General features: G+C 38.6%; 1 protein-coding gene across 3 annotated transcripts in view; it reads right to left on the reverse strand.

Annotated features, from left to right (window-relative positions):
- Positions 1-14,729, reverse strand: part of PHACTR2 (phosphatase and actin regulator 2) — a 111,125-nt gene that overhangs the window by 22,222 nt on the left and 74,174 nt on the right. For 2 of the 3 annotated variants that reach the window (XM_088522779.1, XM_088522778.1), the window contains exons 4-5: positions 11,978-12,136; positions 1,633-1,869 (exon numbers count right to left, since the gene is read on the reverse strand). In XM_088522779.1, coding sequence (XP_088378905.1) covers positions 1,633-1,869; positions 11,978-12,136 — 396 coding nt within the window. The remainder of the gene's footprint in view (positions 1-1,632; positions 1,870-11,977; positions 12,137-14,729) is intronic. The other variant, XM_088522780.1, reaches the window with a different exon arrangement.

The raw sequence follows: 14,729 nt of genomic DNA on the forward strand, positions 1-14,729 counted from the left end.
TTTGTCTTGTGGAAAAGATCCATGTTTCTGTTTGAGCTCTCCTCCTCCTATATCTACTGTTTCAATTTGAAATAGCCTGCTGTGATGCCTCATGAGGGCTACAGTTACTCACATTCCTATCCTATTTCTTGGGATGGGATCACAGCTGCATCATGTCTTCACTTTCATGGGTGTCTAATAAACCTTCTGTACTAACTACTACTTCCCAAACAGCTCTCTTTACTAAGCATAGTCCTTGTTCAAATGAATACAGTGTACTTAATGTTGAAAGAAATTGCTATTAGAATATCTACGATTTTAGACAAGGGACAAATTGATATATTTTGTACTCATATGGTCTCAAGCACTCCATAAACTTCAGAAAGCTTAATAAAAGACAAATCTGAAATTTGCAAATATTGTAATTAAACAACTCAGATACCTAAGGATTTCTTTCCAACAACAGGACTACGCCATCTTTATCTGAATGGGTCATTTTTGAAAGATGTATTCTTATATGGTTCCAAACATTGGAATAACCAAATTTTCCATCTGAATCTGAAATACAGACAGCAAATTCTGGGTTTTCAAAATGTTTATTCTTGTGGTCTGCTAATATAGTAATGATGCAATACCAAATTAATAGCTGTTTTATGGCAAAGTTATTATTTTAATTTTAGCAGTCCCAAAATCTTTTCAAACAGTCCTTTTCTGTGTGCTTCAAATGCAAAACTTGCCAAAATGTACAAGCTATAAAGATGTATACTTAGAGAAAAAGCTGGAGGAATTGACTCTGAAAGACCGAAAGAGAATTGAAAACATAAGGTTTGTGTAAGCTGGCCAAATCATGTGCACAGTCCATTCCTTGTAACACCATTGATGTTTAAATTGTATTTGGGTGTTCTCGTTTCGATCATCCTCTAAATATAATCATTTAGACTTGAGGAGACCAGCATCTTGAAGTTAGCTACCTACAAACTCTCTCATTTAGCATCACTGCTAAATTTTGGTTAAAAACTGTAGTGATATCTGCTATGTACCTGATGATGGGCATTTTCCATTTCCAGTGCATATTTAGAATTATAGAAATCCAACAGTCATCCCCAGAAGCCAGGCCATTTCTAATGAGTTATATCTTCTTCTGCAGCTAAAATAAAGTACTCAATAGTCTTTAAAGATGCATTCATGATTTTATCCTTGATCTCTTTAAGATCTTGTAATCTTGCTGAATTTATTGAGTGAATAGATGTTTCCAGCAGACTCTTACGGCAATACCATTTTGCCAAATAGTTTTACCTTGGGATAATCCAGATGCATTTGGTTTCAGAAGTCAGCTTTCTTTTCCCCTGCTGATTCTTTAACAGCTCTCTGGGTCATTTTATTGCCAATAATGACACTTCAACTGGGAATACAGTGTAGTCTCTGCTGTGCTTGGTCTTGTGTGTATGTTTGCTAGATAGCAAAGTGATCTGTCCATTACTTAGGGTGCTTGCAGACAGCAGAACCAGAGCTCAGTAGAGAGCTCATGAAAAGACATCAGTTGCATGCTCTTTTGTACATTGGTATTTACAAAAGCAAAAGTTCTCAAAAGACCAAGCCACACACCCACACACATGCACCGACCATATCGGGCACTGCCTATGCAGTACTCACCAGCTTCTCGATTTGCACTGTGGCTTGTTGGCTTGGGAGGTGGGAGAGGAGGCTGCTTAGCAGGAGCCTTTCCCTTTTTTTTAACATGAGGTGCATCGTTACTCTTATGGCTGGCAGTGGCGGAAGCAGCAATAGCATTTTTTGGTGGTAGCAGAGCTTTTTTAGTTTTAGGCTTAGGCCTAGGTAGTGGTGGAGCATGAGATGCCGGGATTTCTGGGCAGGGATCAGTAGTGCTCTCTATGGATAAGAAAGTGAACAGAAGCCAACTGACACAAACATACGGCACATACACTTAACAGCAAGCTTGACAACAGTGACAACTTTTTGCTGCTTGACCTCTTGGGAATTAAGAGAGACTTCCTTGTCTTCTGTCTCATGCTGACGTATTAATTCAGGAAAATATTATTGTCTATCTTAATTCAAGCCCTTCTCTTGCAAGCTGATGCAGTTTTGCCCTGTGCTTCTCTCAGTCTCATCTCTTCCGGTATTCTAAACATCATCCTTAACAATCAGTAACAATAACTAGAGTGCCAGCTTCAAACTAAGTGCCATTTACTTTCCTAACAAACTCCCTTGGAATCTTTCCAATCCTCTGAGATCAACAGGATATAAAACTCAGATTCATGCGAATCAGACAGAGGTTCCAATAAGACTATGTAGCTGGAATTTTCCCCTGAAGCAACTTGTTCTTCTAAGCTGTAGTCTATTGGCTCATAGAAACAGTAAATTTATTTTGGGTATCTTCCCAAGGTATTTCTACTCTTCAGAAAGAGATTAGATTAAATTAGATAGAACACTATTTGCCATGGGAATGCTCTTCCCTCCTGCAAACTCTTTGGTTCTGTTGCAAGACTACAGTTTCAAGAATCAATAATTCTTTAGTCAATAGAAATTTTTACTATGCCTACATCAGCACACAGAGTTATGCCACACAATAATATCAGCAGCTCTGTGGAGTGAAATATGTAGCACTTAGGACTCAAGATCCATTTCAGGAGATTTTACTTTGGACTAGCTCCAGCCAGGCTTGTCTGCCCCTAAGCGGTGGAAGCATATTTGCTGAGTTACTGAGTGCATCTTTTGGCTTAGTTACATCCGAAAATAATCCAGTTTGTGCACTCGGCAAACTACAGCAGTGTAAGTGGGAATGATCAGAAAATTCATTTTCAAAGTGCACTCTTCATGCAAACTATAATGCTAATGTAGATAAACCGTTCATAGTCAACAAAAAAATCTGCAACATAATCTCTGTGATTGTTCGCCTGTAGCTGAAAGCCAGATGGAAATTCTGGCTTCTCTTCTATCACTGAAGAAGAAGTCGATTCACTTCTTACATTATGCTCAATTATAACCTAATTCTTCTATACATTAAGTGGCCATTCCTAAGTCTGCTGTTTTTGTTTGTTTGTTTTTATTTTTCTGCTCTATTTCTCCCTATGTAAAAGATTCCCAAGAGATAAACAACATATTTTCATTTTAAGATTAGTAGATGAAAAGCAAATAACATTTTGGACAACAATGACATTCTTTATCTCTGAATCAAAGCATTTTCAAATGCTGGTTTAAAGCTGGTCAACATGAACTTAATGCATCACCTGCAGTTATTAAAAGCAACATGCATACATATCTGTCGTCATGAACTGAAGGATTAATATTAACCATTCAGTGTGTTTCTCCTGTATTTCCAGCCCTTATTATCACATTACAGACTAACATGTTTTTACTGACATTGTGCAATGACTGTTGTATGGCAATCTTTTACAGCTACTAAACAGATTATTTTGAGCACGATTTTTTGAACTATGTCTTCATTCTCCTATTTCTTTCTTCTGGACCACATAAAGACTATGGAAGAAGAAATAATTATATTTCTTATATTTTGCTTTCCTGTTTGATAGCAAAAAAAATATTCTTGGGAAACTCCACATACATTTGATTAAATTTAAATAAATACTTAAATTCTGAAAAGGCAGGAAATTTTAAAATACTATTTTCTTAAACATATCAAGAGAAGATTTTGTATTTAGAAGATTTGAAGGACCTGATAATCAGGAAGAGTTTTAAGTGCAAATCGTCCTTTTATAAACCTTTTCTTCATGAGTCAAGCATGCTAGTTATTAATCAAAAGAGTTTCTCTGTACTACTACTGAGTCCTGTTTCCAGTTATACTAATAAAAATGTTAAAAAGAGAATAATACATTAGTAAAAAGAAATATTCCATGCATCATATTCTAAGGTAATGCAATAATATAATTTAGAATCTCAAACAATTTAAATTACTACATAAAGGATGGAATATGTATGTATAGGAAAACTTATCTTCTGAATTAGTCAAAAAAGCACAAAAATGTAAGGCCAAAGCTTTACTCAACTGGAAATAAACACATCTGAATGACTGCCGCCTAACGAGTTTCAACTTTTCTTTAGAAAAATAATTAAAAATATAAAGGAAAAATAAAATTAGAACAAAAAACTCTAATCAGAGTTCTTGCTTGCAGATTTCAGTTGTGATTAAAACTAGCAATGTATGTATTACCAATTTTAACAGATATACCTTGTCATCATTTGAATATCATCTCTAACCTTGCAAGATGTACTATTCATAGAATCATAGAATGCTTAAGGTTGGAAGGGACCTCTAGGGGTCATCTAGTCCAACCCCCTTGCACACGCAGGGTCACCTACAGCACGTGGCACAGGACTTTTGAAGATCTCCAGAGAAGGAGACTCCACAACCTCTCTGGGCAGCCTGTTCCAGTGCTCTGTCACCCTCACTGTCAAGAAATTTTTCCTTAAGTTCTTGTGGAACTTTTGGTGCTTCCGTTTGTGGCCGTTACCTCTAGTTCTGTCGGTGGCCACTACCGAAAAGAGGCCAGCACCATCCTCCTCACTGCCTCCCTTGAGGTACTTATAGACACTGATCAGATCCCCTCTCAGCCTTCTCTTCTCCAGGCTGAACAGGCTCAGCTCCCTCAGCCTCTCCTCACAGGGCAGATGTTCCAGGCCCCTGATCATCCTTGTAGCCCTGCACTGGACTCTCTCCAGCAGTTCCACATCCCTCTTGTACTGTGGAGCCCAGAAATGGACAGAGCACTTCAGATGTGACCCCACCAGGGCTGAGTAGAGGGGCAGGATCACCTTCCTCCACCTGCTGGAGACGCTCTTCTTAATGCACCCCAGGATCCCACTGGCCTTCTTGGCCACGAGGGCACACTGCTGCCTCATGGTCAACTTGTCGTCCATCATAACGCCCAGGTCTTTCTCTGCAGAGCTGCTCTCTAGAAGGTCAGTCCCCAGCCTGTACTGGTGTCTGGGGTTATTCCTCCCCAGGTGCAGGACCTTGCACTTGGCCTTGTTGAATTTTATGAGGTTTTTCACCACCCAGTTGTCCAGTCTGTCCAGGTCCCTCTGGATGGCAGTGCAGCCCTCTAGGGCGTCAGCTACTCCTCCCAGTTTGGTATCATCAGCAAACTTGCTGAAGGAGCACTCTGTGCCTTCATCCAGGTCATTGATGAATAAATTGAATAGGACCGGACCAAGGACTGACCCCTGGGGGACACCACTAGCTACAGACCTCCAACTAGACTCTGCACCGCTGATCACCACCCTCTGAGCTCTGCCATCCAGCCAGTTCCTAATCCACCTCACTGTGCACTCATCTATCCCACACTTCCGGAGCTTGCCCAGGAGGATGTTGTGAGGGACGGTGTCAAAAGCCTTGGTGAAGTCGAGATAGGCGACATCCACCGCTCTCCCCTCATCTATCCAGCTGGTCATTCCATCATAGAAGGCTATCAGATTGGTCAAGCAAGATTTCCCCTTGGTGAATCCATGCTGACTACTCTTGAGCACCTTCTTGTCCTCCATGTGCCCAGAGACAACAGCCAGTATGAGCCGTTCCATCACTTTTCCAGGTGAGGCTGACTGGCCTGTAGTTGCCTGGGTCCTCCTTCTTGCCTTTTTTGAAGACTGGCGTGACATTGGCCTTCTTCCAGTCTTCCGGCACCTCCCCCGTTCTCCAGGATCTTTCAAAGATGATGGAGAGCGGCTTAGCTATGGCATCTGCCAGCTCCCGCAGCACTCTGGGGTGCATCTCACCAGGGCCCATTGATTTGTGAGTATCGAGTTTCTTAGGTGCTCTCTGACCCAATCTTCCTCTACCCAGGGTGAGTCTTCCTCTCTCCAGGCTTCTTCTCTTGTCCCTAGGGCCTGGGGCTCTAAAGGGCTGCCCTTGGTAAACACCGAAGCAAAGAAGGCATTCAGCAACTCTGCTTTTTCTGTGTTATTCATAACCAGGGTGCCCATCCCGTTCACCAGCGGACCCACGTTTCCTCTGATCTTCCTTTTGCTGTTAATATATTTGAAGAAGTTTTTCTTGTTATTTTTAACGTCTCTTGCCAGATTGCGTTCCACACACGCCTTAGCTTTCCTTGTCGCATCTCTGCATTCCCTGACAGTGTTCCTGTATTTCTCCCAGGGGGCCTGTCCTTTTTTCCACATTCTATATACCGCCGCCTTCTGAAGGTGTACTTCCTATCAAAATCTGGCAGAATCCTTCTGCACAGCAGCACCAAGACTCACATTTCCTGTCTACTCAGGATAGTTACAGCTCTCAGTGAGTCTTGATCACATCTTGATTGCCTAAATGCTCTTTTTTCGCCTTGACTGTTGAATCTCTTCTTGCCCATACTCTTAAGGGAAGCTGTGGCAAAGGTGACTGCTATTGACCATGTCATCTCTCTTGTTGTTCCTTTGTTAGTTCTATCTTTTTTTTTTATCTCATGATATATAAACTGATAATTCTCAATGTCCAGGATGCAAACAATCTGTTCTTGCCCAAGCTGCTCTTTCTCACTTACTTATAAGTTAATAATTCCCAGTTCCCAGGTGATAAGCCCATTATACCAGCTTTTGGTGCCTGCAAACCATGTTTGATGCAGACACTTTCCACTGCCTTTCCTTTACCGCCTCTCACACTTGGAAGGAGCTCCCTGCAAGCAGTCGCAAAGCTAACATCTTCCTACAAATACCTCAATGCTATGATGCCGAACCTATCATTTTTTAGGCCACTGGCATTTTGGTTGTTATCCTGGGCAGGTTCCCTCTTGTTATTCAGTACCAAACCACAACGTTCTGTCACAGACTTCAAGTCCATGGGAACATATTTTGTATTTGTTCTGTGTTTATGTAAAACACTGTACATTTCTGGTATAGAAAGATAAGCACTGCAATAATATGAATAACTGATAACAATAATGGCAACAGAAGCATGTTCTTGAACAAACAGTGACTGTGATGGTCTGATGACTGTAAATGACTCAAGACATAATTATGTTGTAATTGTACCTCCCTAACAGGATTCTGCCTGAATACAGGCCCTTGGTCTTCATGCCCGGTCTTTTTTTGGTGTCTCAGCTGTGACTGCCAAACCAAGGAGCCATCTGAATCAGTTCAGGCCATCAATTTGTTCAAGAACATCTCCGTGGTACCTCAGTACCAACTGCAATGTATTTTTATAGCTGCTGTTTTTCTTAACGTAGACAACTGTTCACCAGGAACTGGACCTTAGCAAGAGGTCTCCAAAAGACCATCGGATAGGAATATCTTTTATTCACTGCTGCTTTGATTAAGACATCTGTTAAAAGCAATCTGCCTATAAATTACTCTTAAAAGGAAAGCAAAGCAAATGTTAATGTCTCATTAAGCATTTGGATCAATAATAATATGTTTATGTTTAGAATAAATCTTCTAAGGGACAGACTTTCAAGAAAGCTCAGTTTGAGACCAGATTTTCTTTTTCCCAGAAACTATGATCAGGGACAGATTTTTAAGAAATCTGTGTTCTTGTGTAAACACCTAAATGATGGCTAGGATTGCAAAAATACTCAGTATACAGCAGCTCTCATGAGGACTTTTCAAGTCTCAGAGAGTTTCAGAGAGATTCCAGCATGCCATATTCAGTGGAAAATCAGATGACTTATTTTAGAAGCTAAATATGGTATCTTTTACGAACTATGGAACAAATGGCGGTACTAAATAGCTATGAAAATCCTCGACATAGTTTCAGAAGCCATACACAATTGGGTTGTATAATACATGCATTTTTTTTCACTATTACGATTTTTTCAGCAATTGAAGGCCCAAGTTTTTCAACCTGCAGATTTTGTCATATACTATTGATATTCCCATTTCTGCAGCTAGAACACTGATATGACACTAGCTTACAAACAGAGAACCAATAGGGCTGCAAGTTGAGCACATAAACTACATCAATTACGAAGTACTCTTCTCTTGCAAGACCAGCATAACTCAGTGGAGTAATGCTACGTAAAATGGAAAATAAAAATATTGTACGATTTGGTAACCTTTGCAGGCTAAGGCTCTTAAAATCAAACAATTCTGAGTTTTCCTTTGCAAATTATGCAGAGAGCTTTGCTTCTCTGTTCAAGAAAAGATCCATTCTGCTTATTAGAAAGCTTTCTTTGATTTCCCATATAAATGTATTCCAGTCACTATTTACTCATTTCCACTTGTGCCAGCATTGTCCTTTAGCTGTGCTCTGTCCTGGCTGCCTACCAACCTGTTACATGAAGACTCTCAGGCTCTGTTTTGCTAGGCTGAACAAGAACAGCTGTCTCATGATGGTCTTAGCAGACCTCTCTGTTATAATTCTAATTCTGAATTTGTCCTTCTTGAAAATGGATGAGCAGATTTGTACATCTGCAGATTTCCAAATCTTTCTCACTTGATAATGTCAACAGCACCATGCGCAAGAGGTCTTAGACCAGAGACAGTGCAGACAAAACAGCAGAAGAGGGAAAGGGAAAGGTGTAACATCTGAAGTAAAGCAGCAGCATTCAAATATTTTGTATTAATACCAAGATTAAAAAAAAAAAGACATTGACTGTCATATTATGTTGCTAACTGCATAGATATATAAAAAAAGAACTATTAGATCGAAACAGAACTTCTCAAATACCTACATGGTCAACTGCCTGCTTTTACCGTATCTTGGTGTATGGAAGATGTGGAAAGTAAGAGGGCATGTAGGTTTCTACGTTCCCTTATGCTTCCTATATGAATACGCTTAAATAACTCAGTAGTTGGCCTGTTGAATTCAAGTCTACAATCCTATTTCTGGAGTCACATCAGGATATCTTTCCTATAAAAGTCAGTCCCAACTTAGTGGATGGATTTGGTCCCAAAAAAGCCTTATGAAGAGGACTTCTCCTTTTAGGAAGATTTAAATTCAGCCTCATTTATATAGTTCAGGTGATGACTAGATGACTAGATATTACCAGACTGCTCACTATTCTGTACCTCTTTCAGTATACTTAGAGAGAATGGTTACAGTTTAGCTCTTTATTTTATATACAAAAAAAATGCTAGAAATTCTTCTTACTCCCAAAAAAGGAAAAAAAACAGAATTCAAAAAAGCACACACATAATGTGATCTAGGAACAAGATCTAGCACATGGATTGTCATCTGCAAATCTTCATTAGTCAACTACCTGTTTTTTGTAAAACTGTCACCAGCCTTTTATTACCCTGCCATAAAGGAGAAATTTCCTTTTAAAAGCCCCACATGTATGACCAACATCTCATCATTATGACAAACAGAAATAGATACACTATTAAATTACCAAAGGATTTTTGTTTTGCAAAATATGAAAAGCATCTGTGAGCTGACAAGCAGCAGATGGGGTATAAAGTTTATAGAACTGTCTGGCAGCACCTGGGACAACTTTCAGGGCTCTTTTTCTTCACTTTCGCTTAACTCATTTTTACGTTCTATGATTGAGCCTATTGTTTTTCTTTTCTTTTTTGGTACAGTATTTCTCTGGATGACACTGAAAGAACTTTCTTCTTTTAACTTCTTTTAGCTCCTAACATAGTTCACATTCCATTACTCATTGCCATCACTTCTCACTATTTTATCACAATGCTTGAAATACTTGTTCTTTCTAAACTTCCAGCTCCAGCAGTCATCACCATATTAATATGAAAAGCTCATTTTTAAGACCCACATCTACAAGACAGCAAGTAAAGACCACCACTTTTTAATAAGAGTTTTAAAATAATCTCATAATTTTTTAGGGCATGAAATGTATTTCTGGGAACATTTTGATTTGGCAGGAGTTAGAAGCAGCATACTTGGCTACTAAATGAAAAGAATTAATTTTGTCTTCAGGTCTCATAAACTGGATAGAACTTCCTTTAGGATTTCAGCACATTAGTTCACGACTCTACAAAGGTGAGCATTATTTCCACAAAGATGAATTCCCTCCTGGGAATTCAGGGTCTTCATTCACCTCAGCTACTTCAATTCTCAGCATGCTCTACAGTCTGAGCACAAGACAGCGAGCCAAGTTTTTCTGCATTCCTGTTTCAGCTCTGATTATGATGCTCTGTGAAGATTAGCTACCTGTTCTTTGGCGGTTCGTTTCTTGATCTGTCAATGAGTGCAGTGCATGTCTACTGTACCTGCCACAGAGAGCACAGAGGGTTAATCTAGTAAGTGAGGTACATCTGTGTGATGTGATGGACCTTACTCTTCAACTGCACTTACTTCAACTTAATTCTTGCACTGAGTGAAAGTGTTGCTGATCTTTGGAATCATTCCTTAACACTCTGTGAGTAGACTTTTATTCTGGAATATATCTATCTTGACTTTTTTCAGGCAACATATGCAGTTGTTTATAATGTTTAAATGTAAGAGGAAAGCTATATTTGAAGTGCTTTGCATAATAATACGGACATACTGACATTTTATGAAGCCTAGAATAACAAGAACCAACATTTATTGGTTTTCTTCTCTCTCCTCAATACACATTTCATTTTCTGAAAAGGATTTGAGTGATGGTAGTTTGACAGTGATATATTTTCCTGTACTCAGTCTAGTCCTGTATAGCAATATTTTGAATTTCTCTCTGTAAGGACAACACAATATACAGGAAGTGCAGAAGATAATACTTGAAATAGATATTGAACCTTCTTGTTTCCATTAAGTTATGCAGTCAGGTAGATGGGATCCCAAAACAGCTAGAATTGTGTATTTCTGAAGAGATGGTCTCCTAGGAAAATCCCCAAGACACGACGGTTGCAGAAGTTTGCATTTAGGAATGCATAAAATAATGACTGAGCTCATCTATTCCAAAGTTACCTTGAAACATTTTATAGGAGTTTTACATGGCTTTCACTACTCTTTTTCTTCCAATCTATACATGTCTGGTTCTAGTTGGCACCAAAAGATATATCTACTTAAATGTCGTAAAAAGTCTCATCTTGTATTTCTGCCTTGTTGGGAGACAGGAAGTACTAGAAATCTCATAAGAAAGGCAGTTCTTCTTAGCTCCTAGTATGCTTTACATACTCAAGTAATTTACATAGCTCAGAGAAGAATTCAGATTTTTGAGTTAGCTGACCCGACCCTCTCAACCTCCAGAGGCTCATTTATCACTAGGTAGAGGTTACCAGAACATACTGGAAGGACTGTTCCGTCCAACGGCCAGTTGTAAAGATCTTGACCTTTTGTACCCTTGTTGTACCCTTCTTCTAGGAAAATCCAGTAAATAGAAGAGTATTTAAGAACTTTTCTGTTGACAGCAAAGAATAAGATACTAGAGAAAGAAAACAAAAGAGACTCAAATCTGTGATTCCAGCTTAGTCTTTACATTTTGTTATTCAAGCTCTTACTACCACAGTGGACTTGAATAAAGGTAAAAATCAATATGGACTTGGGATAATAATAATTAGTGGTACTTACTACATTTCACCATCTAGAGGAAACATAGTCACCAACCACACCTCCCATAAACAGCCTATGTTCGATTTGTAGTAGTAGCCTTCCTCTTGAATATTTCTGAAGAAATGGACTACAGCTGCTCAAAACTTAATGAAAATCAATAGAATAAGCTGCTGAAGTTACTTTCAAAATCATAAATGTTTTTTAAGTGGTTTAAACACTTTGGATCATTTAGACTCTGAACAACTGCTGCAATAATACTGGAAGGTGATGCATATACTGTTTCCTTTCACAAAAGGAAAACCTGGAACCAAGGTTTGCTCATGGTTACAAGGAAAAGAATGTACATTGAATTTAGAAATTAAACATCCCTTCGCACATTCTCATGCTAAGACCATGCTTCTCTTTATGACCTTCCTGTAGCCACAGTAAAATACATGCCTACCAGTGATGAAATATTGATGTTTCACAAGTCTGTCTTCTTGGCAGGTTCTGCTGGCAGTCTTGCTGCAGAACAGAATTCTCAGCATGTATTGGTGTGAAAGGAAGACTGTTAATATTTTAAGTAGGCGGAAAACAAGTTGTGAAGAATGTGTTTACCTTTTTGATCTTCTTTTTTTCCTTCTACTGCAGATTCTTTCTCTGATAAAGCACCATTATCTCCACTGGCTTTTACAATATTTTCTTCTGGGATGGTTTCTTCACTAATAGCTATGGTGTGTCCATTTGAAGTTTCAAAGTTTACTGTTACATCGCCATCTGCAATGAAATCAAAAAGCTGTTGTCTAATTTAACTGTTTCTGTAGCACCTACTGACAACAAACAACAGCCTGCTTTTAAATTTCCATGGAAACAAAGCAGAAGGACTTACTGAATGTAAAACAAGAGGCTGTAGATCTGCTCTGAAAAGTAATTCTGTAAAGGAACTCTACATAAATCCAGGTTCTTTGGGTGAATACCTCTGTAGTAGTGAGCCTGGAAGTTTCTGTGAGTTTTCAGGTCCGGCTCTGTGAATCCATTTAGGGACATGCACTCTGTGCACATTCTCTTCCTTCCCATATCTATGCACCCGCAAAGAAAGGTGCATAGACCAAAATGCAATGTGGTCCAGTAGGCTCCATCTCAGGATAACTAGGGGCATAACTGCATTGCAGGACGACGGTGATGTATTCCAGTAGGTAAATCGGCAAGGAATTCAGGCAGGATTTTTCAGAATATATGTGCTCAGTTATTGAAAAAAATGGGTCACAAAGCCATTATCCAATTGGGAGAAAAAAAGGAAAGGACCTCCAGTTTCACACGTTACCATTATTAGAATTTTGCATTATAAATTCTTTCCTCGAACTGATGGTATTTTATTTACTTACGCTGATGACCTCAGATGAACTTAGCTATATATATATTTTTTTTCTCCTGAAGTAAACTCCTTCCTGTTTGTCTCTATATTCATGAAAAATGCTACATTCTCTTCCTGGCTCACAGCTTCCTCTCTTTACTAACTGACTTGTTTCTGTTTCCCACATATTTTAAAATCACTGGTAATAGACCACTGACCTTCTTCTCAGATTATTTCTAAAACTTGTTGCCCTACCTTGCCCACACTTCACATGCAGCTCACATAGATGACTGCTTTCCTCCTACTAGATTCTTTCATCCCCCATCTAAAATGAACACAGCTTTATCTGGACTCTTGCTTCTTTAACTGTGGTAATTCCTTTCTTTTCTTGTCTTCTCCCTTGTTGCATCCTATCATACCTGGATGTTTAGCAGTTTCCAATATCCGTACAATTACGTAGCCTCTCTCACCACCTTGAGCTACTCTATGGGTCAATCTGACCAGTCTCATCCAAGCACGAACTTCAACTTGTGCAGAAACTAAGTTCTGTCTTCTTTATCTTTCCTCAACTACATCTGATCCAAAGGCTTTGTTCTTATTTCACTGTAACATTCCACCACTTCTGCTTTTTTCTTCCAGATGTTCACAAATCCATTCTTTCCTTTATGTTTCACATATAACTTCTTCATGTCCTATTCATATCACGGTTTGGCAAACATCTCTCTGGACTTACTATTTTCTGCTTCTTTTTCATTCCATGTAAAATACTTACATCTTCACATTTCTTACCTCTTATATTTCAAGATTCCATGCAATTTCATCATTGAGCTTCCATCTTCACAGTCATGTCTTCTAAATTCTTCTCCTATATCACTTGCCTTTCTATTTTAGCAACTTCAAATCAACCCCATATTCATTCAAACTGTTCCTTAAAATTTACAGTATTCTTCAGACATGAAGCACATGTAATGCAGGCAACAGAGTCTGGATTGATGGCCATCTTAAGAGGGGAGGAGGAGGGGGAGAAAATGGGCTAATTTACATACTTTTCTACCTTTGTTCTGAGCCAATGGGATTGCACAGTCTCTGTAATGGATTAAAAGTGGAGGGTGAAAGAGACTAATAACCAAAGTATACATATTTTTAAGACAGACGTTAGTATTTATCTTCAGACTGGCTTTAACCAACCTGAACTGTTAAGACATTGCATTCTCTGTCTCAAGAGTCTAAATGCAACTTATGACCACCAATCAACAAAGTCACAGAACTCTACAGTGAAGTATGAAGCAAAAAATGTAATAAACTCAGAGACATAAAAAATGAGGTACGGAGAGCTTACATTTTTTGTTTTAAGTCAAAGACAGTGACAGAGACAAGTTCAGAAGCCAGCTACATTGAATGTCATAGTTTTGTAATAAAAGTAACACTGTAAAGACCAGTGATGTAACACGGCAACAAAAAGCTCTTAATTTCTAAATATCAGTGTATATGAGGCTGTCAGGAATGTAAATATTGAGTTATTCATGAACTCACTTTCATAATTCTTAGGCCAGACAGAGTAACACAATTTCTAGGAGAAATCTATTTTTGGAAACCATTAAGTTTACACTCATTTCTCTCTACTGGCAACATCTTAATAGATTTTTTGATAAAATGATGGATGGCTTAATTTCAGACTACAAAATTGAGTTACAAGATTTTTATTGGATTTAGATATATACAAGATGAAGAATTTAAGAAACAATACCAAAGGGTCAAAAGGAATAAAAAACAAACAGCAGTATTTCAGAAACATAATCAGATACACCATATAGGTGGTAAATATAGTTTGCTCAGGCCTTTCCAAATACAAATAAACCTGGTTGCCAGATACTAAACCTTACAGCGTTTTGATATAGTGATGTCTTCCCCATAGACTTCTATGTTTGTGCTATTTTTGAATGTGGTCTATGATATAGTGGTTGAATTTGTATGATCAGTCCCAACACTGATAGATTTTGATATCTGAAACAGCAG

Source organism: Tinamus guttatus, unplaced genomic scaffold, assembly GCF_059628265.1.
Source record: "Tinamus guttatus ecotype Peru unplaced genomic scaffold, ASM5962826v1 Tinamus_guttatus_pri_ptg000164l, whole genome shotgun sequence".
Classification (NCBI taxonomy): domain Eukaryota; kingdom Metazoa; phylum Chordata; class Aves; order Tinamiformes; family Tinamidae; genus Tinamus; species Tinamus guttatus.